The sequence below is a fragment of the Molossus molossus genome, unplaced genomic scaffold, assembly GCF_014108415.1.
Source record: "Molossus molossus isolate mMolMol1 unplaced genomic scaffold, mMolMol1.p scaffold_m16_p_1, whole genome shotgun sequence".
Lineage (NCBI taxonomy): Eukaryota > Metazoa > Chordata > Mammalia > Chiroptera > Molossidae > Molossus > Molossus molossus.
The window spans coordinates 83,322,625-83,349,697 of NW_023425344.1; the positions used below are offsets into that span (position 1 = coordinate 83,322,625).

At 35.9% G+C, this 27,073-nt stretch overlaps 1 protein-coding gene across 2 annotated transcripts in view; it reads right to left on the reverse strand.

The window, feature by feature from the left end:
• Nucleotides 1-640: 640 nt before the first annotated feature.
• The window catches only part of INTS12 (integrator complex subunit 12), a 35,140-nt gene continuing 8,707 nt past the window's right edge, over nt 641-27,073 (reverse strand). Inside the window, exons 2-7 of one of the 2 annotated variants that reach the window (XM_036268741.1) lie at nt 26,834-26,998; nt 22,796-22,948; nt 18,482-18,666; nt 16,211-16,370; nt 4,703-4,849; nt 641-1,331 (exon numbers count right to left, since the gene is read on the reverse strand). In XM_036268741.1, the coding sequence (XP_036124634.1) occupies nt 747-1,331; nt 4,703-4,849; nt 16,211-16,370; nt 18,482-18,666; nt 22,796-22,948; nt 26,834-26,989 (1,386 nt within the window). In that variant the 5' untranslated portion in view covers nt 26,990-26,998 and the 3' untranslated portion in view covers nt 641-746. The remainder of the gene's footprint in view (nt 1,332-4,702; nt 4,850-16,210; nt 16,371-18,481; nt 18,667-22,795; nt 22,949-26,833; nt 26,999-27,073) is intronic. The other variant, XM_036268732.1, reaches the window with a different exon arrangement.

The following is a 27,073-nucleotide window of genomic DNA, read 5'->3' on the forward strand; positions in this document are numbered from 1 at the left end:
AAATGATTCATCCACAGACTGTGGGATGGGCATTTTTCTTAATAATTCTCAGAACTGTGTGTAACCAGGCTAGATCAAAACTCAAAATTTATTAACTAGTGCATATGTTATATTGGCAATGTAAGGAAATGTAGGCAATGTAAGAGAAGTACTGCATTAAAGGGACAGAGTCGATCACAATCTATTGGCAGAGATAAATAATTGATATAAGGTGATAAAAAGGTAAAGATATAATATAGAGGTATCAGAAATCACAAAAAATGAATTTTGAAAAAGGAGAGATGAAGAATTTGAGGAGGATAGGGAGAACGAAGCTGGGGATTGACACTGATTATGAATAACATTGGGGGGAATGCAGAAAACTTCATAGTGGGTCATCCCTGCCACCCTGTAAGGTTCCTTATTCAGAAGGATAGTACTTGGGGCTTTGTTAGAAGGTGAACAAACTACTGTGTTTTTGTTTTAATTCACATATGCTACCACTCTGCTGGGATTCTGGAAGTTCTCACCAAGAATTAGTCATTCTAATCACTGTTTTCACATACAATGGGAATTGTGAAAACTGCCACATTTAAAATAACAAAGATTTCCAAATTTTTCTAAATAATATTTAGCATTTTAAGGTAAGAAATACTAGAAATTTCATTACGAAGATTTTTATTAAATTATAGTATAATACAGTTTATGTCCTAATAATAAGATTTTAATCTTTAGGGTACTGTGATATTAAAACCTACTTGGCCACATCACTTCTTGAGTTTCTTTTGGGCAGCTTTCTTCTTGACCATCTGTAATCGCTTCATGGCATTGAGCTGTGATTCTTGTGAAGTTGGACCTTTAAGGGATGCTGAGGGAGTGCTGCTTGGTTCTGATGTGGTTTTGCTGGGGGCACTTCCGCTCGGCCCTGCTGTCCCACTGTTTCCATTTCCACTTACTTGGCTGCTGCTTCCTGGAACTAAACTACTTGGACTAGGAAGACCTACTTTGCTAACATTGTCACAACTAACTGAGCGACTGAGGCCAGTTTTGCCCAAAGTTAGAGATGGAGGTGGTTTCAATGGTACAGTGGGTGACGTGTTATTATTAGAACCTAATTTGGAACCTATTCCACCTTTGGATGATGTTGCCAGACCCGTCAAACCCACAGGCTTCTGGTTAGCTGCTGAAGTAGCAGGTTTCCCACTATTGTTTTGGGTTGTAGAACTCAATTTTGCTGTTGAAGGACCAGTAGAAGTCGTTTTGGCTGCAAAAGCTGCCCATCCAGTTAGGCCACTAGTTACTGAAGAGGAAACACTGGTACTAGAAGAATTTCCTGAAATAACCCCGGATGTCTATAAAAATAAAAAAGAAGATAAATATCACTTAAAGCCAAGTATAATAAATACCTAATATAGTATTCTGAGATATATAACAAGTTTAATTGGACTTTTTATACAAAAGTAATGACTTGGAAAATTTAAATCATACCACCAAAATTAAGTTCATATAAAACTGATCTGAAAAAAAAAAAAAAAAACACAAAAAATCTTATCCATAGCTAATGGGTGCTACTATTTCCAAAGAGAAATTTTAGGATGCCATTTGAATTTATTGGAGTAACATTTGTTAATTATACAAGTTTCAGGTGTACAATTCTACAACCCATCATCTGTATATTGTACTGTGTGTTCACCACCCTGAGTCAAGTCCCCTTCCATCACCATTTATCCTCCTTTCCCTTCTTCTACCTTCCTCCAACCCCCTTGCCTCTGGCAATCACAATCCTGTTTGTCTGTGTTCATGAGTATTTCTTTCTTTTTTTCTTTGCTTAATTCCTTCACCCTCCTCACCCATCTCCAAACCCCCAACTCCCTCCCGTCTGACAGCTGTTAGTCTGTTCTCTGTATCCATGAGTCTGTCAAGGAATAAAAATGTTTACACCCAAGATATTAGATGTCTGAGGTAAAGAGATTCAAATTCACTCAATAATTACTTAATGAGTGAATGCATGAGACTCTGAACCCATTTTATAAAAACGTTCCCCTCAAATTTTAAGCAAATAATTACGGTATTGTAAAATATATACAGATACACAATGATTACTTGGAATTGTACAACTCTGGTGATACATTAAAAAGGGCTCATGACTTTATTTTCACTATGTGCCTATGTTTCCACTGAAATCACACAAGAGATCCTTGCTCCCGTATAAAGGATTTTATCAACTGCCTCATAAGCTGTACAGTAAAACTTTGGGTAGGTCTGACTTACTCCTCAATGTATCTCATGAAGGTTAATTGAACTCCTCTAACTTCCTTGGCCAGTCAACAGCTAACAGCGATAACAAAGTCACTATATAAATAAGATTGCTCTTATTCACACAAGCACAGATATCTTTCATCTTCACATTTGGGCTGTTCAAACTAATTATGAATTGAACTTCTCATTGGCACTCTTTCTACCTTCATATTCTTCTTTTATTAAAATCCTCACCCAAGGGTATGTTTTTTGTTTTTGTTTTATTGACTTTAGAGACATGAAGGGGAAAAGAGAGAGAGGGAGGGAGGGGAGGGGAAGAAAGAAAGAGAGAGAGAGAGAGATGAGAGAGAAACATTGATTGGTTGCCTCCCATATGCATCCTGACTAGGGACTGAACCCGTAACCTAGGTATGTGCCCTGACTAGGAATTGAACCTGCAAACTTTTGGTGTATAGATAATGCTCCAACCAACTGAGCCACCAAGCCATGGCGATGTTCATAATCTTAAGAAGATTCAAAAAAGTGTTAAATTTACACAAAGGTAAAAGATAAAGCATTACAAATAGAATCTCACTTAAAAATATGGTAGTTATCATGTCTAAAATATATCCAGTTGTATTTTAGAACTGAACTCCGAAAGAGTTGATAAAAATGATTTTAGTTCTTACAAAAGTATCCTTCAATACTGTCTACATGTAAATATTTTTAACCAATATGAAAAAGAATCAAAATAGAATGCTGAGATCTTTACTTTTTAAGAGGAGGAGTCTAGATTTTTGTTTACATATTCTGAGAAATGGTACTTTTTTTACAATAACATCACAAGATGACTATCTCATAAGTTTACCCAGAGAAGATAAACTACATAAATTATAAATTCCTAGAGAAATGCATACAGTTAATGAGAAAAAGTTACTCAAGGAAGCAAAAGGACACAGGTGTCATAAACTTTTAATTTTCATTTCTGAAACATCTAATTTTTTTCCTTCTTCCTTCTGTTAAACATAAAACTGTCTGCCATATGGCTAAATGATCTTTCAACAAACTTCATAAAAGAAAACCCATCTGAAGTAATTAAAAAGACCAACGCTTATGAAGTACAAATGAGAAAGCAAGTTCTGTGTATATGGCGTTTTATTTTAATGGCTTGCTGCTACTGGTATTGCTTTTTAACTGATGGACAGATGGCTTACAACACTATGAGGACACCCAAATGTAAAAATCACAAACAGTGATATCAAACAATTTCTTAATACTTTAGTGTATACATTTCTCAACTGTTTTTAACTATAAATATTTTCTTGCCCATTATCCTAGTTAGAAAGCCATTTGCTCTTTATATAAGAATGAGAACAACTTTTTTTTCATAGCAAAAATTTACCCACTTTTATCATAAACACACCAAAATTTCTTAAGCAGAGAACACATGACAGCTAAGGCCTTAACTAATTTGCCATAAAGTGATTTCATACTAAATTTCCCAAAACTAAACTTTAGTATAAAAATCTACCTAAAAGCAACTTAAATATAGAATACAGCAACTCTAATTACTTTCAATAAATTCTTCTTACTTCTACTCCAATTTACCAAGTTTCTATGTGACAAATCAATAATAGATATATATCCCTTGGATATCAACTCTTCCCCTTTAGTAAGTTAAATTTAATAAATGATCTATAAGTAAAATTATTGGTATCTTTCTCAGAGTATTTTATATTTACATTCTTTATCATAATCCCAAGGTTCTGGATCTACATTACTCATTTGGAATCATACAGTCAACTTTAGAATTTTCTGGGGTCAACTTTTGAAAATTTGGGGTAATGTTTTTTTTCTTTAGTCTTTAGTACTCTGCTTAAAACCAGAATGTGTAACTCAGTATAATCATTCATTCTGTTATAAAATTAGATTAGAAAAGTATTTTATTCCATGATATCAAAATGCCAGATACTAATAATAATATAATGTGTTCAAGGATGCAAACGTAGGAATGAGAAAGGTGATACTCTCACTAAACAACCTAGCCCCTTAGTATAGATGTAGGTACCATGAAAGTTCATGATACTCAAAGGAAAAATAAAAAAGGCAAAGCAAGAAAACTTCTTCAATAGCCGATAGGTACGGAGAAAAAAAGCTATGGGGTTAATCAGCACAAGTAATATGAGGAGCAAAACTGTTGCTACTGAGGGCAGAGGTATTTAGATATTAAAGCAAATTCCTGGTGGAGATAAGTGTCTGACTACACAGAAATAGTAAAGAATGTCAACTTGGAATGCAGATAGACAGTTCCTAACTGTGATAATGTTCCCTTTCTAGCTAATGCGAACGGTAATGCAATCTTAATTTCCAATAGTCATTTAGTATATAATAGTTCCTCACTCATTTTTTAAAGTAACTATTGTTTACTCAACTAAGTTAAAATTTCATTGTAGATAATCTTAGACAAATATAAAATGTACTATACCTTGACTTCTGTTCTCTTAAATGCTAGAAAAGTTGGCTCTTGTTTGAGTTTAGTTTCTGGTTTCTTAACCAACGGATCTTTGACAGCGGGAGCCACAGAAACAACTGTGGGGGCAGGTTTCTGTGGTGGTTTCTGAGTTTTTTGAGCCTGTAAAAATCAATGTTAAGATTAAATTAGCTACAAAATCTTAGTTGAATGCACAAAAAGATGACAAAAAAATCTATCACAGTACTCACTGAGTTGAAACATAGTTGAACATTTTAAAAAATACTGTGATCAGGGATAAATGGTGATGGAAAAAAATAAAATAAAATTTAAGAGCCTTAAAAGATGAAAAATATCGTGATCGTACTAAAAGTATGGACTCAGACAAATTATTTTTATCATCACAGTAATGCTCTTATACATTTTATTAAGTTTCTAAATAGTAATAAAAGTTTTAAAAATCATGCAGATTAGGGTTAATTAAATATCATTTTAACAAGACAAATCACTTTTTTTTTTTAAAAAAAGGAAAAATCACAAACTCTTTGTAACCATAATGAAGTACATTTATTTCTTATTGTGGCTGGGTAAAGACTTTGGAGTTTTCTTCTTGGGGTTCGGGCATAAGTAACTGAGAGTGAGTTAAAAGGTAGTTCAGATCAATTATATGGTTTTAAATAAAGACTGGGAAGTAAAAACTATCAGTGATAAATAAAGCTTTTTGAGGTTTTTCTACATGGTAGAACTAGACACTGAATTCAGAGAAAGTTCACAAATACAAATTTCTATGTTATCAAAGAGAAAGTTGCATCCATTGTTCCTTTACAAGTATATTCAGTTTTATTTTGACCATTAATTAATGTTTTATTACTTTATAACTAGGTATTTTACTGTCTATTTCAAATGTGGGTTATGGGGAAGAATTATGATTATCTAAGAGTTTAGCACAGTGCATGGAATACGTTGAGCTGACAATATTAGTTACTATTTGTTCACCATAATTATGTGCAAAGAAAAAGGAATTTGAAAGAACCCATCCATCCTAAAAGAAGAAAAATTCTCTCAGCATTCCATTGTCTTTGACAATCCTAATAAGGTCATACAGGACTATACCAGGGAATTTATTAATACTTCGTTCCCATTTATAGAAGTTTGAATACAGAATGTTTCATCCTTGTTCAGATCATCTTGTGGCATCTTCTTGTATTATGGTTTGCTGTATTATATAAATTTTTTGTCCTTAAGCTGGAGATTCATCCCATTTTTTATATTATATACTTTCCACATGAAAGTGCACATACTTTCAAACATCATTCATAAAGTAACGTTCAGATCAAGAATATCATTAAGAATGCTGGAAGACTATCTGTGGTAGAATATGTCCTACCTACAGGAAAGGAGGGCCATCTCCCCCTTTACTGCAAAACCGTATTATGAGAATGCAGCTCCCAGAGTAAATTGAAAATACATGGCTCTGTACCCATGGCTTTCCATTCTACACATCCCTCCATCCACATCTACTGTTACAGAGGTTAGACTCTGAGACCGACTTAACATGCTTTAGCAGATGAAGATTCATGACAATGAAGCCCAGTAAGGACCTGCCTAGAAGATATGTTTAGATCTTCTGCTTCCTCTATTTCACCTAGCCATCTTAGAAGTGGAATAAAAAATACCCAGAAGCATTTGTCCTTTGTTAGTAATACTAGTTTAGGGAATTAGGATATTATCACTGACTCAGCGTTGCTCAACAAAGGCACTATACTTTTTCACTGGGTGGCTGCCTGACACACTGCAGAATGTATGTAATTTTCCACTCAGGCAGTGATTGCCAGTAAAGCAGCAACACAGACATCACAAATGTCTAAATGCTGCTGAGCAGGTGTGTGTTATTACCTTAGATTGAGAACCACTGCAGTAAGTCACATCAGTCTCTTAGCTAGCACTGAAGCAAAACCCATTTCCTGGCAGAGAGAAAATTTTAGAACTGAAGAATGACTTTTGACCCTGCCACACACTATCACAACATTCTTATCTAGGTCTTCCTATAATAATGTGTACCGCAGAACCTGCCCTAGTTGAAGAAATTAGTGCATGGAAGAGGAGAATATAAAATGCTATTTATAGTATTATTGTGATACTATGAAGCAATAACCAACACACATATAAAGACCTCACCGAAAGCAATTATAGTTAGAATGAATGGATTTAACATCCCCACTGTTTCCAAATCTTTCTCTCATAAACCTTGTGTTCACTGGATCCAGATATTCAGGCTCACTTCAGATCATGTTTTTTTTTGTTTTCCCCAGGTCCACTCTTGATGTATTCCAATCATGTTCTAATATTAGTTATGGCTCCCCATTCAGTACTTTGATTCTTGGACACACAGACTAAACATATTGACTGCTGATTTCTGGTACTATTCTACTTTTTCTCCATTATACATATCTTAAAATGAGAATAACAGAATGTAAGACATGTCCAGCCCTGAGCTCTTCTCTGGTGCTATGCCAATGAATAAGACATGATCTTATTGATAAATTAGACACTTAATTTGCAAAAATGATAACGAATAAAAGGTATCCCAGATGAGGAAAATCTGATAAGTAAAACAAATGGGAACATGGAAGTTCACCATATATTCAGGGAATGATACTCTTACTCTGCCATGGAAAGAATAAATGGGATATATGGAGAAGTGGTAGAAGAAAGGATACAAAACTAGGCTTGAATCAAAAAGAGAAGGTACACATATCCACGCTAATGAGTATAATATTCTTTCAGTAATCGAAAGCCACTGGTATATTTAAACAGATAGAGTTAAGTATTTTAGAAGCATAATTCTACTTGTTCTAACTGTAGTGAATAACGTGGATTGAAGGGAAGCAAGACCTCTTAAGAGACTAAAGCAACACACAAGAAATGAGAGATTTATGGAATAGGGTAATAAGAGAAAAATGAATAGATATGAGGAATATATAAAAAGTAGAATTAAATATTTGGTAAACAATAGGATATGGAATTGAAAGAGATATAAAGGATAATGTTTTCTAGTTGAGGTAATTGTGGGGAACATTGAGTGAGAGGAGAACATTCTAATTTTAAAGACATTCAAGTAATTGAAAGATACCTGATCAGCTGTCAAAATTCACTCCAGAAAGGTTAGAAATGTAAATATAGATTTGGTGTAAAATAAGTCATAACAAATGGGGAGAGAACAGTGCTTATATTATTAAGAGACTTACAGTGAAATAAAAATAATAAGACTCTAAAGATATACTAAAGAAAGATAGATTAAGATCACAAATTAGTTATTTTGACCATTACCAATTCTTAGTGACTACATCTGTCAGTGTTCTGGAATGCACTATACTGCACACCCATAATCATTTTGCTTGAGGTCCTGAAGGGTTATTTTAAATAATAAACTAAATAAGAACCAGACTGAGCATGAAAAAACTGTCCTTGTCACAAATTTCCTATTAAAAAGAGAAAGTTATCTACTACTATGAAAATTTACTACTTTTCATAGGAATAAATAAAATCATTTCTGATTCCTGATTTAACTGATTAAAAAATAAAATAGATATCTGGATTTTTCACTCTTAACTAAGTACTTCTGACATTACATAAAAATATATTTGGTCAAAAACATATATGTAGAAGTTCATTTGATTAACAGACATGAGAATTCTTGCATTGTGAGTCCCTAATTTAAGGCAGGAGAGAAGGGATAGGGAATCAAACAAGTCACTGAAGTACATAACAACTTGATTTCTTTTTTTTTTAATCCTCATCCGAGGACATTTTTCCAGTTTTTGTACAGACAGAGTGGGAGGGAGAGAGAGGAAGAGAGAAAGAGGGAAACATCGATGTGAAAGGGACACATCGAGTGGTTGCCACCCACACGACCAACCAGGGCCGGGGACAAACTGCAACCGAGGTACATGCCCTTAGCGGGAACCAAACCCGGGTCTCTCCGGACCACAGGCCGACGCTCTAACCGCTGAGCCAAACCGGCCAGGGCACAACTTGATTTCTTTACAAGGAAAATGATAAAGTTCATTTATCTATTTTTTAAATAAATAAAACGATTCAAAATAACAAATGAAATCATGTTTCAATATGATATTAAAGGCAGTTATGTTAGCGAGCAGTACACAGAGCAAGTACATTGGGAAAACGGAGTAAATGGTCACTTGAAGACAACAAGGAAAGACCCAGTGATAGAGAAACACAGCTGCAAAGAAGAGATGCACATACAAGCACAGCCTTTGTACACAACTGCAAGAGTGATGGTTTAAGCTCACTCAGGAACAGGCATTTTCAATATTTCCCTACCAGACTCACCAAAGACTTAGGCTTTGTATCTCACCACTTCCCACAGTACAGTGCACAATAGTACTGTATAGTATTTTTAAATGTTTAGAAGTACACTGAGATACTATTAAAAAATATTCATATTTGGAAAGATGGCAGTAGGAAGGATGGGAGGGAGGGTGAGTGTGTGAGAGTGAGCGAGTGTGTGAGAGAGTGTGAGTGGACGTGAAGGTGGACGACCAAACCCCAGCAGGGCAGAGCCATGGAGCAGAAAGTTCCTGTGCTGTGGATGAGAGCAGCTAGCTTCCATGGTAAGCTGCCCTTCAGGGCGCTTCTACCTGCACCCCGGGGAGGTCCCATCATTTTGGAAGATCCCGAGTCTTCCCTGGGAGGAGGCAGTGGGAGCAGCTAGGGCCCAGCAACCTGAGCCCACCAGCGCACCTGGCACCATCGGGCCAGTGGACACTCTGTGTCATCAAAGACCTGTGCACAGTAGTGGAGCTCCTAAGGTGTTGGTCGCGGAAGCCATGAACAGCCGGGAGCCCAGCACATCCCCCATAATAGCAGCCCTATCAGAGTTGAGATATACCCCCATCAACAGAGGCTGGGGAACAGACACCCATCCCCAGGCAACAGAAGCACAGACCAGCAGCTGAGACCCATCCCCAAAAACTACAGCAAAAGCTGAGCAGGAGTTGAGACCCAATGGGCAGCAGCACTCCCCAGCCGCCAGCAGCGGGACCTGGCACTCCACAGAGGCCTGTGCCCTCCAGCAGCTCACAAGAGCAATGGGAAGCCTAAGCCCCACAGAGACTGGTGCCATCCAGCTGGCCGCCCTCTGGAACTGCAGGGTACAGGGGCACCAGAGAGGCCTGTGAAACCCAGCAGAGACTGTGCGATCTAGTTACCCCTAGAATCTGCCCAGTGCTGAAGCACCAGAGATGCCTGTACGACCCAGCAGGGTCTGTGCCATCCAGTTACCCCCAGGACCTGCGGGGTGCTGAAGCACCAGAGAGGCCTGTGTGACCCAGCTGCACACAGAGAGGCATAGACCCGGGTCCCCAAAGGGACTGTGTGATCCAGTTACCCGAAGAACCTGCAGGGTGCAGGGGCACCAGAAAGGCCTGTGCAACCCAGCTGCACACAGATAGGCATAGAGGATATGAAAATGGAGGCAGAGTGAACAGAAGATACACAGAGGATCTCCCAGGTCCAAACAGGAATTATAACTAAAATAAAGACAAATCCTCGAAAAAAACCAACAGAAAAGCAGCAGGACAGGACCATATAACCAGGGACAATGGATCTGCGGAGGCAGGAGAAGGTGGAAGGCTGGTAGCCCACAGACAGCAGCAGTCTTAGCTGTGAGCAGCTACCTTGGGGAATAAAGACCAAGCCCGCTCCACAGCGCACAGAGCCTGAACAGAGCACTAAAATAGCCACAGCCACTCACCTGGGGGCTACGGCAGAGGAAAGGCAGACTGGGCTGGAACTCTGTGGGGACACCCGGTATTTGGAGGGCACTCAGTTTTTGCTGAGTAGTGGCTACAAAAGAAGGTGGCCAGTGTGCTCCTTCCCCAAGCTGTGGGAGAAAGCAGCTGCGCTCCCCCTCGGAGATTCAGCCTTTCCAAGGTGAGGCAAAGAAATGCAAATTGAAGCTCATTAATAACCACCATCTATCCCACCCTCTGGAAATCCTCTTAGGCAGAACACCAGAGCTACATTCCAAAGCCCTGAGTAACTGAGACTACTAGCCACCAGGAAAAAGCTAGAGGATGATTGAACCTTTGCTGGGCTTGCAAATCTACCCAGGAAAGTAAGACTTGACAGTGGTGTTTAACGTGGGCCCGCCCAGCTCATCCAAACCCAGCAGAGGGAGCCACAAACAGCAGAACACCAACACCCACAGGGAATATCTGTCAGGATCCAAAACCCACTGAGATAGCCAAAATGGTGAAACAAAGAAACAAATCCCAAATGAAAGAACAAGAGAACTCTATCGAAGATGAGATCAATGAAATGCAGCTAAGCAAATTATCAGAGGTAGGGTTCAGAGCAATGATCTTCAGGAAACTCAACAGCATGAGTAAGGACATCAGCACCATGAGTAAAGATATAGAAACACTGAAAATCAACCAAGTGGAAAGGAAGAATGACATAGCAGAAATTAAGAACACATTGGAAGGCCCAGAGTAGAGGAAGCTGAGGACTGGATCATTGAATTAGAAGGGTAGAAATAAATCAACTAATCAGAAAAACAAAAGGAAAAAACAATTAAAAAACAGAAAGACAGCTTAAGAGAACTGTGGCACAACTGGAAACTTAATAACATTTGCATCATAGGAGTCCCCAAAGAGGAACAAAATGGGCAAGGGTTAGAGAATATATTTGAAGAAATAATGACAGAAAACTTTCCTAACTTGGTGAAGGAAGAAGGCATTCAAGTTCAAGAAGCACAGAGTGCCCCAAGTAAGAGGAACCCAAACAGACCTACACCAAGACACATAGTAATTAAAATGCCAAAAATTAAAGACAAAGAGAGAATCCTAAAGGCAGCAAAAGATAAGCAACAGGTTACCTACAAAGGAAACCCCATAAGGCTCTCAGCTGACTTATCAACAGAAACACTACAGGCCAGAAGGGAGTGGCATGAAGTAATCAAGGTCATGAAAAACAAGGTACTCAATCCAAGACTACTCTATCCAGCCAGCCTATCATTCAAAATATAAGGTCAAATAAAGAGCTTCCCAGACAAAAAAAAAAATAAGGCTAAGGGACTTTTATATATATTAATACCAAACAAACACTGCAAGATATGCTAAAAGGACTGCTGTAATTAGTAGCAGAAATAGGAAGAAAAACAGAATCACACTAAAAAAAAAGGCAATAAATAAGTTCACATCAATTATCACCTTAAATGTGAATGGTTTGAATGCTCCGATCAAAAAGACACAGAGTAGCTGACTGGATAAGAAAGCATGACTCACATATATGTTGTATAAAAGAGACCCACCTCACAACAAAAGACTCACATAGTTTGAAAGTGAAGGGATGGAAAAAAATCTTTCAAGCAAACGGAAAGCAAAACAAGCTGGGGTAGCAATACTCATATCTGATAAAGTAGATATCTAAATGAAGAATATAACTAGAGGTAAAGAGGCTACTACATAATATTGAAAGGATCTATCCAACAGGAATTTATAACCTTGGTAAACATATATGCACACAATTTAGGAGCACCAACATATATTAAAAATCTTTTGGAGGACTTCAAAGGCGAAATCAATGGGAATACAATCATAGCAGGGGACTTCAATACAACGCTGACATCACTGGATAGATCTTCTAGACAAAAAATTAACAAGGAAACACAGACTCTAAAATAAGTGCTAGAACAAATGGATTTAATAGATGTCTACAGAGAATTACACCCCAAAACTACAGAATTCACATTCTTCTCAAGTGCACATGGGACATTCTCAAAGATAGACCACACGTTAGGGCACAAACTAAGTCTCTACAAGTTCAAGAAGATTGAAATCATATCAAGCATCTTCTCAGATCACAATGGCATGAAACTAGAAATCAACTGCAACAAGATCATGCAAAGACATTTGAAAACATGGAGGCTAAATAGCATATTATTGAACAATGAACGGGTTACTGTGGAGATCAAGGAAGAAATTAAAAACCTCCTGCAAACCAATGAAAATGAACACACAACAACACAAAATCTATGGGATGCAGCAAAAGCAGTTCTGAAAGGAAAGTTCATAGCACTACAAGCCTACCTCAAGAAGCAAGAAAAATTTCTAATAGACTATTTAACCTCCCAAGTTAAAGAACTAGAAAGAAAACAAACAAACAAAAAAAACCCACAGCAAGTAGAAGGAAGGAAAGAGTAAAGATCAGAGCAGAAATAAATGACATTGTGACCAAAAAAACAATTCAGAGGATCAATAAAACAAAAAGCTGGTTTTTCAAAAAGATAAACAAGATTGATGGACCCTTAACTAGACTCACCAAGAAACAAAGAGAGAGCACCCAAATACACAAAATCAGAAATGAAAGAGGAGAAGTAACAACTGACACCACAGAAAGAAAAAGGATTGTTAACAAATATTGTGAACAATTATATGGCAACAAATTCGAAAATCTAAGCAAAATGGAAAAATTTCTAGAAACACATAGTCTCCCAAAACTGGATCAGGAAGAGATAGAAAACTTGCACAGACCAATAACAACAAAAGAAAGACTCTCCCAGCAAACAAAAACCCAGGCCCGGATGGCTTCACAGGGGAATTTTACTGAACATTCAAAAAAGAAATAATACCCATTCTACTCAATCTATATCAAAAAATTCAAGAAGGAAGACTTCCAAACTTGTTTTATGAGGCCAGCATAATTCTAATTCCAAATCCAGAAAAGGACACTACAAAGAAAGCAAGCTACAGGCCCATAACCCTGATGAACACAAATGCCAAAATCCTGAAAAAAAAATATTAGCAAATCGAATTCAGCAATACATCAAAAAAATTATTCACCCTGAGCAAGTGGGATTCATCCCAGGAATGCAAGGCTGGTACAGTATTCGCAAATCAACAAATGTGATACACCACATAAACAAAATGAATGATAAAAACCATATGATCATATCAATAGATGCTGAAAAAGCATTTGACAAAATCCAGCACCCATTTCTGATAAAAATGCTCAGAAATCTGGGAGTAGAGGGATAATATCTCGACATAATAAAGGTCATATATGAAAGACCTACAGCCAACATCATACTCAATGGGCAGAAATTAAAAGCATTTCCCTTAACAGGAACAAGACAGGATGCCCACTTTCGCCACTCTTATTTAACATAGTACTGGAAGTCTTAGCCACAGCAATTAGACAGGAAAAAAAATAAATAAAATGGGTCCAAATTGGAAAGAAGGAAGTGAAACTGTCATTATTTGCAGATGACATGATACTATACATAGAAAACCCCAGACTCCATCAAAATTTTACTAGACATAACAAATGAATTTGGCAAAGTAGCAGGGTACAAAATTAACGTCAAGAAATCGATGGCATTCTTATACACCAATGATGAACTCACAGAAATAGAAACTAAAAAAACAATACCACTTACCATCACAGCAAAAAAACTAAGACACCTACAATTAACCAAAGACATAAAGGACCTATTCGTAGAAAACTACAGGTCACTGAAAAAAGAAATAGAGGAAGATATGAAAAGTGGAAGCACATACCTTGTTCATGGATTGGAACAATTAACATCATTAAAATGTCCATACTACCCAAAGCAATCTATAGATTCAGTGCAATCCCCATCAAAATACCGACATACTTCACAGAACTAGGAAAAATACTTCAAAAGTTAATATGGAACCAAAAAAGACCTCGAATAGCCACAGCAATCTTGAAAAAGAAGAACAAAGTTGGAGGGATCACAATACCAGATTTCAGGTTATACTACAAAGCCACTGAAATCAAAACAGCCTGGTAATGGCACAAGAACAGGCATATAGACCAGTGGAACAGAAGAGAGAAGCCAGAAATGGACCCAAGGCAATATGCTCAATTAATATTTGACAAAGGTGGCAAGAGCATACAGTGGAGTAAAGACAGCCTCTTTAATAAATGGTGTTGGAAAAATTGAACAACTACATGCAAAAAAATGAAACTAGACCATCAACTTATACCCTACACAAGAATAAACTCAAAATGGATAAAAGAGACTCATGAATCCATAAAAATCCTAGAAGAAACTGTAGGCAACAAAATTTCAGACATCATACCCAGCAGAATTTTCACTGATACATCACCTAAGGCAACACAAACAAAGGGGAAAATGAACACATGGGACTACATCAAACTCAAAAGCTTCTGCACAGCAAAGGATACAATGATCAAAATGGAAAGGCAACCCACTGTATGGGAGAACATCATTGCCAATGATATATCAGATAGGGGGTTAATTTCCAATATATATAGAGTGCTCATACAACTCAACAAAAGGAAGACAAAGAACCCAATGAAAAAATGGGCAGAGGAACTAAATAGACACCTCTCCAAACAGGACGTGCAAATGGCTAAGAGACATATGAAGAAATGCTCATCATCACTAATCATCAGAGAGATGCAAATTAAAACAGCAATGTGGTATCACCTCACACCTGTCAGAATGGCTGCCATCAACAAATCATCAAACAACAAGTGTTGGTGAGGGTGTGGAGAAAAGGGGACTCTAGTACACTGCTGGTGGGAATGCAGACTGGTGCAGCCACTATGGAAAACAGTATGGTATTACCTCAAAAAATTAAAAATTGAACTGCCATTTACCCAGTGATCCCACTTCTAGGAATATACCCTAAGAAGCCTGAAATACCAGTCAGAAAGAATATATGTACCCCCATGTTCGTAGCAGCACTATTTACAATAGCTAAGATCTGGAAACAGCCCAAGTGCCCATCAGTAGATGAATGGATAAAAAAGGTGTGGTACATATACACAATGGAATACTATGCAGCTGTAAGAAAGAAAGATCTTTTATCCTTTGAGATGACATGGAGGGACCTGGAAAGTATCAATCTTAAGCAAAACAAGCCAAACAGAGTAAGACAAGTATCGTAAGATCTCACTTATTTGTGGAATATAATAAACTAAAGAAACTGATGAACAAAATTGACCCAGAGACATAGACGTGTGGTACAGACTGACAAATCTCAGAAGAGGGGGTGTTGGTGGGAAAGAGATAAACCACAGAATTTATATGCATGTATGCATGAACAATGTAGATGGACAACAAAGCTGGGGACAGGGCAGGGAGGCAGGGGGGAAACAGTGTGAAAAAAAGAAACATCTGTAACAAAAATAAATAAATTCATTAAACAATAAATAAATAAATAAAAAGAAATATTCACATTTTGTGGGCCTCCAATCCTGTTTGTTTTTTCTATATTAGAAAAAGGTAAAAGCTAAACAGAGAAAAGTGCATATATTATGGTCTGGTTTTTAAGCATAGATACATAAATGTAACATTTATACTATATACACAAACATTTAAATAATCAGCTTATATGATTTCATTTTTTTCAATATTGTAATAGTTCAAATTCTTATTTTGAAAAGCCGTATCAACAATATTATTGACAAGACACTGTTTAAACAGACAAAAATGATTCCTACCATTTTTTTCATTTGTTTGGTACATCGGGCACAGTACCACACAAGGCGAGGGTCATTCACCTCCTTGTCTGTCACTTGGGGCTTATGGCAATCTTGGTGGTAGAGATTATGGCATTCTTGACATTCTACTAATTGATTACCCGATGCCACTGTCATTTGCCTAAGAAAATACAACATTAAACATTGCATTTATTTGAGTGTATGAAACAATTTAAAGCCATTTTAGGGTTGTTCTGGGAAATTTTGATATATTAAAGATGAATAAAAATCCCAGAAAACAAAAGAGCAAAATAGCAAACCCCAACATGTAGCTTACACAAACACTTCATGTTCTTTTAAAGTTTACGTTCAACCATTAATAAATATATAAGGTATCTTAGTAACTAAATCTGGCTACATTGTCCTTGTATTTCTCTTATAATATTTTATATCTCCCAGAAGGTAGTAGACTTTGGCTAGTCCTCCAAAAGTCTCATAACATCTTCTTTGTACCTCTATTAACTTTATTTTTATTTGTTACCTACAGGTTGTTCTATCATCTTCAATAATATATGAGTTGCCTAAAGGTGGGAACTGGACCCAACCTACAGTGACTAGCACATTACTGTGCAGACAAAGGTGTTCAATAAATAAGTGTCTCATCAGCTGAATAGAATACAGCAATACAGTAATCAAAAAACTATAAATCCTGCCCTGTCTGGTGTGGCTCAGTGGTTAGAGGGTCGGCTCACAGACCAAAGGGTCTTGGGTTCGATCCCTGCCCCTGGTCAGGCGTGTGTGTGAGGCAACCAATTGATGCGTCTGTCTCACATCAATGTTTCTTTTTCTCTCTCTGTCTCTCTTCCCCCCTTCTCTCCCTCCCACTCACTCTCTCTAAAAATCAATGAAAGAAATATTGAGTGAGGATTAAAAAGAACTTTTTAAAAACACTATAAATTCCAGTAGCACAAAAAGCAATCATCACATAATAAATCTCCTGATGGAAGGTTACAATTACTAGTTCTCTTTTCCCATTATTACTTTACGATTTACTTCTTTATTTAAAATAATAACAGTCATGGTAGATAAAGGTTGCAATAAATGTATGTGAAAACAATGAAGCTCTAACAAATGATTCCATGCAGAAGTACATATAATATGGTTGGGTCTAAAACTTACAAAAGTTTATAGTAATTTACTCAAGTCCCAGTACACCAGAAGAATTTAACATTTTCATGAAGAAACTGCAAAAAAGATGGCAATCTCTTCTGCAGTGATAGGCAGTGAAAGCCATTAGCAATTAAAAATATAGCCCATGGCATCAAAAAGTTTACTATCTAGCCCTGGCTGGCTTGTGTTAGTGGTTAGAACATCGGCCCTCACACCAAAAGGTTACAGGTTCAATTCCCAGTCAAGGGCCTGTACCTAGGTTTCAGGTTCGATCCCTGGCCCCAGTCAGGGTGGGTGCAGGAAGCAACTAATCAATGTGTCTCTCACATCCAAGTTTCTCTCCCCTTCTTCCCTTCCAGTCTCTCTAAAAATCAGTGAGAAAGATATCCTCGGGGAGGATTAATAAACAAAAAAAGGTTTAAAATCTAAGTTGTTCCGGTTTTAAAAAATTTTTAATTAAATTTATTGGGGTGACTGTTAATAACATTATATAAGTTTCAGGTGTACAGCCCAGAAGTCTTTCTTCTGAGTATCTACCCAAAAAGTTTGAAAACACTTATCCATAAAGACATATATACTACTATAGACAAACATCATTATCTATGTTTTTATACCAATGTATCCAAGTTTTAAAACAACACTCAGAATAAACTACAAGACCCACTGATTTCATTCCATTATCATTAGGAAAAGATTTAAAGGTGTTTAAAGAAATTATATGTAACAGTTTACTTTATAAGTACTATCAACCATTCAGGGAAAAGAAAAAGCAACACAGACTTCTTAAAAACAACAAAGGACATAACTGAGTCTGTTGAACAGACTCTTCCTCACTAAACAGTAAAACAGTAACTGCATTCTCTCTAGAACCCAAGAATGTATAAAATATTACTATAACATAACAGATTAGAGATGCCACAGTCAGGAAAATAAAATAATGGATACTTTTCAAGATGTTAAATTGCTATACAGGCAGTTCATAGGGAAGACTCTATTTATCTCCTACCGACCTACAATAATAAAAACAAAACAAAAACACCCAATAATTGGTCTGACATTTTTTTGTTTAGTCGTTTGCTCTTTAGAAAGAAACAAAAGAATTGGTGGCAAGGTACAACTTACCTGCAAACAATACAAGCCAATCCCATCTGCATAGCAAAATCATCAGCACTGGTCTCAAAACTGGAAAGGTCAGCCATAGCTAAATCCCTGCTGGTTTGCACAGTAATGGGAGAGGACCGTGTCTCTGGTTTATCCAATCTGGGTTTCTTTGGAATATCAACTCCTTCAACAGTGTCTGATTTCATCTATAAAAAGCACACAATCAGAAGGTAGCATGTTATAATGAACTTTAAATCAGTGAGAGACAGGTAAGATGGACAGTGTCCAATGACCAAATCCACTTGACAGATATTTTCACATAGTTAGGTACAGACATACACACTAAAGATCTGTAGAAGACTTATACCAAAGGCATTCACTGTCAGTATATTAATAGAAACCCGCAAGATAGAAATAAATAAATCAGAACAATTCAGTATGTATCTGTATTTCTCTTTGTATTCCTTTATCTATTAAATAATTCTGGAAGTTCAATGAATTTACTTACACTGACTTTCCCCCAACCCCTGCCATATGCTTTGAATTGAGAAGCCATAGCATTAATAAGGCTATTTTTCACTTTAAATATTTTAAATTATGAAGTACTAAACATAAAAAAAATAAAGGATAAAAATCATAAGACTGTACCAACAGATGCAGAAAAAACATATGACAAAATCCAGCATCCATTTATAATAAAAACTCTCAGTAAATAGTAATAGAGAATACATATCTCAACAAGGCCATATATGACAAATGCACAGCTAACATCATACTCAACAGGGAAAACTAAAAGCATTTCCCTTAAGATCAAGAACAAGACAAGAATGTCCACTTTCATCACTCTTATTTAACATAGTACTCGAAGTTCTAGACACAGAAATCAGACAAGAAATAAAAGGCATCTAAATTGGAAAGAAAAATGTTAAACTGTCATTACTTGCAGATAACATGATACTTTATATAGAGAACCCTAAAGATTCCACTAAGAAACTACTAGAACTGAAAGATAAATTCAGTGAAGTAACAGGATACAAAATAAATATCCAGAAATTAATTGCATTTTTATACATTGGAAAGGGAAACTAAAAAAACAATCCCATTTATAATTGCATAAAAATAAATAAAAATAAAAACACCTAGGAATAAATTTAACCAAGGATATAAAAGCTCTGTACTCAGAAAATTATAAGGCATTGAAGAAGATACAAATAAATGGAAGCATATACTATTCTCATGCATAGGAAGAATTAACATTGTTAAAATGTCCATATTACCCAAAGGCATCTATAGATTCAATGCAATTTTTATCAAAATATCAATGGAGTATTTCACCAAACTAGAACAAATAACGAAGAAATTTATATGGAACCACAAAAGACCCCAAATAGTCTCACCAATATTGAGAAAGAAGAACAAAATTGGAGGTATCACACTATCTGATATCAAACTGTACTAGAAGGCCACCTGGCCAGTGTGGCTCAGTGGATTGAGCGCTATCCCATGGATTGACAGGTCCCAGTTCCATTCCAGATCAGGGCACATTCCTGGGTTACGGGCTCGATCCGCTTTAGGGGGTGTCCAGGAGGCAGATGATCAATGTTTCTCTCTCACGTTGATGTTTCTCTCTCTCTCCCTTCCACTCTCTGTCTAGAAAGTCAATAAAACATTTTTTTAAAATAAGCTATACTATAAGGCCATAGTAATCAAAACAGCATAGTACTGGCATAAAAGCAGACATTAGATACATGAAACAGAATGCAGAGTCCAGCAATATATCCACGTCTATGTGGTCAACTAGTATTTGACAAAAAAGGCAAACATATACAGTGGGTTAAAGACAGTCTATTTAATAAATGGTGTTGGAAAAATTGGACAGATGTGTGGAAAAAATGAAACCAGACCTCCTTCTTACACCATAGACAAGAATAAGGTCAAAACAGATTAAAGACTTAAATGTAAGACTCAAAACCATAAAAACCCTAGACAATAAAATCTCAGACATTTCTATTACTAAATATTTTTTCTAATATATCTCTTTAGGTAAGGGAAAACAAACAAAAAAATAAATAAACAAATGGGATTACATCAAACTAAAGTTTTTGCACAGCAAAGGAAACTATAAACAAAATGAAAAGACAACCCACTAAATGGGAGAATATTATTTGCCAGTGATACATCTGATGAGGGGTAAAATGCACCAAGAACCTGACACTTCTCCAAAGAGGACATAATATAGATGGCCAATAAACATATGAAAAGATGTTCAACATTACTAATCATCAGAGAGATGCAAATTAAAACCACAATAAGATATCACCTCACACCTGTCAGAATAGCTATCATCAATAAATCAACAAACAACAAGTGCTGGTGAGGTTGTGGAGAAAAGGGAACCCTTGTGCACTATTGGTAGGAATGCAGAATAGTGCAACCACTAAGAAAAACGGTATGGAAGTTCCTCAAAAAATTAAAAATGGAACTGCTTTATGACCCAGCAATTTTACTTCTTGGTATATATCCAAAGAAACCTAAAACACGAATTTGAAAGAATATATTCACCCCTATATTCATTGTAATATTATTTATAATAGCCAAACTATGGAAGAACCCCACGTGCTCATCAATAAACAAGTGGATAAAAAAGCTGTAGTACATATATATAATATACTACTTGGCCATATTAAGAAAAAAAAACCCTACAAAATCTTACCATTTGTGACAGCATGTATGGACCTAGAGGGTATTTGGCTAAATGAAATAAGTCAATCAGAGAAAGACAAATTCCACATGATTTCCCTTATATGTGGAACCTAAAGAAAAATATACAAATAAAACAGAAACAGACTCATAGATATAGAAAACAGATTCCTGATTGCCAGAGGGGACAGGCATTGGGTAAAAAAAAGTACTGGGACTGGGAAATACAGATTAGCAGTTACAAAATAGAATACAGATTAGCAGTTACAAAATAGCCTTGGGGACATAAAGTACAACATAGGAAATATAGTCAATAATATTGTACTATATATGGTTATCAGGTGGGTACTGGAAATATCAGGGGGAACACTTTATGAAGTATATGATTGTCTAACCACTACACTGTTACACCTGAAACTAACATAAATAATATTAAATATAAACTGTAATTGAAAAAATAAATATATTTAAAAGAAGTAAAAAATGCTCTACCAGTCATCAAGACTTAACACATTGCTATATTTGCTTCAAAGAAAATTCTGTCTCCTGGCTTTAAGGTATAAATGTTATAGATATATCTGTCAGATTGGCAAAAATTAAATAATGTGGTAAGACCTGGAGATTTTGGAATTCTTATAATTTATTAGTAAGAGTATAAATTTAATTTGCTTAGCAATTTTGAAGATGTACCTGTCCTATTACATCCTTTTATACAGGTATACATCCTATTGGAACTATCACCATGTGTGCAGAAATAAGTATAGAACAGCTTATTGAAGCTCCACTATAATAGAGAAAAAGAGAAATAAGCTAATTATTCGTTAATTGGGAAATGGATAAACTGGTTTATTCATGAAGTGAATATTATATAGTAGCTGTAATATTTAGATCTACATGTATCAACATAGGTAAATTTCAAAATCATATTGTTAAGTGGAGGAAAATGTAAGTTGCAAAGGATGGAGATATACACACACACATACATATATACATAGAGTACAGCATTTATATAAATTTAAAGGCACAGCAGACAATACAATATAGTTTATGAATAGCAAAAATACTTTAAAAAGTATGAAAACATATGGGACTAATATACCTCACCTTGAAAGCAGGGGTTATTAAAGATTTGTTTTAAATATACACTACTAAGCCTAAAATCTTAAAATTAACTATGTGCATAAATCATTCAAAATAAACAATCTAAGAATTATTTGTAGCCTTGTTAAGGTACATGCCATTTTGTAACAAATTTCACATTTAATCATTTATATCTTTAGTCTTTCATTTTTATTTATGCCTTTACTCTTTATTCTTTCCTCTATATCTTTCCTTGTCAACTGTTCTATCTAGAATATTTGAGCTGTAGATTAGAGTTTATACTTGAAATTAGTACATCCCCTGAGGTGCAAATATGTGTTGATAATGACTTCAGTAAATGGTTAAAAATATTTCCAAATTTTACTCATTTAGAAAAAAAATCAACATCTATAATTATTAAAATATACTTACTAAATGATTATTATGTACTTTTAAAACAATATTATTAAAAGAAGTAAGCACAAAACATGGTTTCTACCTATAAAGGACTGATTTACATTGTTGTTGTTTTATTAGATTAAAATAAAATCTTACTTTATCAGCAGGTCTCTTTTCAGCTTCCTTCTTCACCTTTTCAGTTGAGGGAACCTTCCCATTATTATTGCCAGAAGGAAGACTCGTTGATGCTTTGGGTTCTGGCTTAACAGAAATAGTTTTTGTGCTTGCAATTTTGGGTGGCTCCACATCCTAAAAGGTAAAATATAAGGATGCCCATAATTAAATATTTAGACTAACACATCATAAAGAAATAGATCATAAATCTAAACAATTTTCAAGTAAAAATTAAGACATTGTGTTGTGATCAATGTAATGTCCTTTTCTTTAAACAGCTTTATTGATAAATAATTTATATATAAACTGCACCTATTTAAAGTGTAAAACTGGATAAGTCATACCTGTGAAACCATCACCATAAGCAATATCATCAGCCTCCAAAGTTTCCTTGTGGCCCTTTGTAATCACTCCTAGAAGTATCGCCCTAGAGAAATCATGCCCTCCCATCCTCAGACCACTGATCTCCTTCCTTTAACTATGACTTAGTTTGTATTTCCTAGGAATTTATATGCTGAATAGTAGTCCATTTGGTGGATACACCACAATTTGTTTATCCATTTACCTACCAACTGATGGAAATTTGGGTTGTATAAAGTTTGGGGTTAGTACAAATAAGTTGTTATGAACATTCAAGTACAAGTCTTTTGTAGGCATATACTTTCATTTCTCTGGAATAAATGTCTTGTAGTGGAATGTATGAATCATGTGGTAGGTGTATGGTTTTAACTTTTCTTGTTGTTGTTAATCCTCACCAAGGGATATTTTTCCATTGAATTTTAGATAGAGTAAAAGGGAGGGAGGGAGAAAGAGAGAAACATCAATGTGATAGAGATACATTGATTGGTTGCCTCCTGCACAACCCGGACCAGGACCAGGAATCGAACCTGCAACCCAGATATATGCCCATGACAATGAATTGAACCCATGACCCTTTGGTCTGCAGGCCGACACTCTAACCACTCAGTCAAACCACTGAGTCTATTAACTTTTTAAGAAACTGCCAAACCATGTTCCACAGTGGTAACCATTTTACATTTCCAACATGGCTACATAAGAGTCCCAGTTTCTTCACATCCTCACCAACACTTGGTATGGCTAATCTTTTTAGGTATAGACATTCTAATAGGTATATACTAGTATATTATTGTGATTTTAATCTACATTTCCCTAATGACTTATAATGTTGAGCATTTAAAGTGCTTATTTGCCATACATATATCTTCTTTGGTAAAGTGTTAAAATTTTTGGCCCATTTTAAAAACTGGGGTTGTTTTATTATTGAATCTAAAGAGTTCTTAATTGATTCTGGATACAAGTTCTTTATCAGATACATGATTTGCAAATATTCCTTCCAGTCTGTGACTTGTCTTTCATTTTGATTTAAACTTCTAATCCTTGTTCTTACACTAAAGCTTTGCTGATATATATATGTGGTATCTTTGTTATTAACAGTATAAAACATTTATGTATATAGTAGTTCCTTAGAATCACCCCTTCCCACCAAAGGAGGGCATTGCCCTACTATTCTAAGTAAAACATCTGAATGTGGTCTAGTTTTCTATGATAATACATAAAAGTATAAAAATATAAATGGGAATGCTACTTGTCATCTTCAGAATAGTGGTGACTCTGCAGAGGAAGGGAAGAAGGAGGAATGAGAAATGGGCTTTAGACTTATTGGTAGCAAGGCTTGATTTACTTTTGGGTTGATTGTCTAGACTGGGGATTGGCAAACTAAAGCCTGTGGAATAAATTTGGCCCACTGCCTGTTTTTATAAATAAAGCTACATTAGATCACAGCAATACTCACCACACATTTATGTATTATCTATGGCTGCCTTCATGCTATCATGGCAGAATTAGATAGTTGTGACAAACACCATCTGCTCACAAAACCGAAAATATTTACTATTTGACTCTTTTTAGAAAGTTTGGTGACTACTCATGTAGATTTAAAAGAGTGATGAAGAAAATGTCAGTAATGCAGATTAAACTTAAAAGTGTACTGTGTCAGCAACATAAAAAATTGAGGATACAGTCTTGCACTCTTTGAAAACTATCATCTAATTCAGCAAAGTTGCCCAGGTCATCAATAGATGACTTAAGTTCTAACTTCATTATTTCACATCTGACTCACTCAGTGATGTAAATGAAAATATCAACCAATTTTCATGTTGGAATTATATGCAAAGAACCAGCTGTTAGTGTTTATAAGCACACCACTGCCTCCAGGTGACTCTTAGGTGTGCTAACGCTTGAAAAACTCTGGTATAAATCATTCTCACACAATTCTAGAGATGGAAATGCTCAAGTGAAGGCTAAAATGAAATGAACCTGTGCTTTTTAAATACCCCTTCCCTCACAGTATTTTCTCTGAACGACCAAGAGAAGTAACTTCCATTTAGAAACCTAAGGACCGCAAGCTTTTTAATTACAACTTTTCCTGTATTTTAATAAATAAACTTTCTTTTGTTTTAAAATCTCAAAATACTGCTTCTTTAGTAATAGGATTTTCCTATTTGGAAAACATCAATACTTAGAGCAGAATAAACTTGGTAGAGTTGTTTTAACTTTATTGGTTTGAACTCATTGAACCTACCAGGATGAGAATGGTAGAAAAATGAGGTCACAAAAGTCTTGAGAATAGTAGAGCTAATGTTAAAAGAGGGCTAGGGACAAAACACCACAGTTTACTTGGGTCCTGAGCCTGACACTTGGCCCTGTGTTGAGTTTGAGATTCTGGATTAGACTGAGCTAGTCTAGTTGTCCCCCACTTTTCAGTTTGGTATCTAGGTTCACAGACCTGGATGACTTGGAGTTTCAGGCTTCCTAAAGGTTTAGAAGGGTTTGAAAGAAAGTCTTAGAAGGCATCAGAGAATATAATAAGAAGTATCATTCACTGAGAGCTTATTGTGAACCTTGAAACTACTACACTAGGTGACTTATATAGTATATCTTTTATTTTCACAACTTTGCAAGGTAGTTCTTATTATCCCTATTTTACTAATAAGAAACAAAGGCTAATGAAATGAAGCTATTATATACCTCAGTTTCCTTACTGTAAAATTAGGGAAATAAATAATATCTATCTCAGACGACAGTTATCACAATTAAAATTAATTATATATACACACCACTCAGAAAAGTACCTGGGACACAGCAAGTGTTCAGGACATGTTATCTATTACCACACAATTAGTAAGAGGCAAGCTGGGATTTAAAACAGGTGTGTCCAGTTCCAAAATGTCGATTCTTTTCATACAATGCTGCTTGGTCACTTTGTTATTATCAGGATTGGAGCTCCTTAATTCTCACAGTTCATCCATACCTCTTTCCCCCCCTTAAATTGTCCTATACATATTCAATTCACTTCACTTCAGTGAAAATCCCGTCATTCTATTTCATGATTTTTTTTGCCCCTAAAACATTAGAAGATAATTACAAGGTACAGTTTCACTCAGCAGCTTAAAAAAACAAACAAAAAACATTTGGATCATAAACTAAAATGTAGCTCTGGTCAGTTTGGCTCAGCGGTTAGAGAGTCGGTCTTGGGACTGAAGAGTTAAGGGTTCGATTCTTGATCAAAGGTATATACCTTGATTGTGGGTTCGATCCCCAGCCCCAATCAGGGTTGTGTGGGAGGCAACCAATCAATGTGTCTCTCATATGAATGTTTCTCTCTCCCCCCAACCCTCCCACTCAATCTGAAAAAAAAAAAAAAATCAGTGAAAACTATCCTCGGGTGAGGATTAAAATTAATAATAATAAAATGTATCACAAGCAAGTTGGTTTCTATACACATAAAGTAGTAGAACAGAATATCCCTACACCCAGCTAACTTGTCTGTGTAGGATAACAGTTCCCTAAAAGCTTGAAGAAAACAAAATTAAAGACCGTAATTCATGCCACAGGAAAGATTATTTTGAGAGAGAAGTGTTTTAAGATGATCTAAATGTTAACGCTGTACTACTACAGTCCTTACAAAACTCCCTCTAACTTTTTTATTCAAGCAGGTACCTTTTGAGATGGACGGTAACTTGAATCAGTGCCCCGAGCCAAAGATTCATCAAGCAATGCTTTTAGCTTTTCAGCAGAATCCTTACTCTTTGAATGTAAGAAGCCTAGTGCTTTCAAAAAAATGGGATCAAGTTCCAAGTTCACAGCAGCAGCCATTGCAAACACCTGAAAGAAAAAAAGAGGGGGTGATATAGAGACAATGAGTAGTTTATCTATAATTCATTTTGTTTATATCAAGTA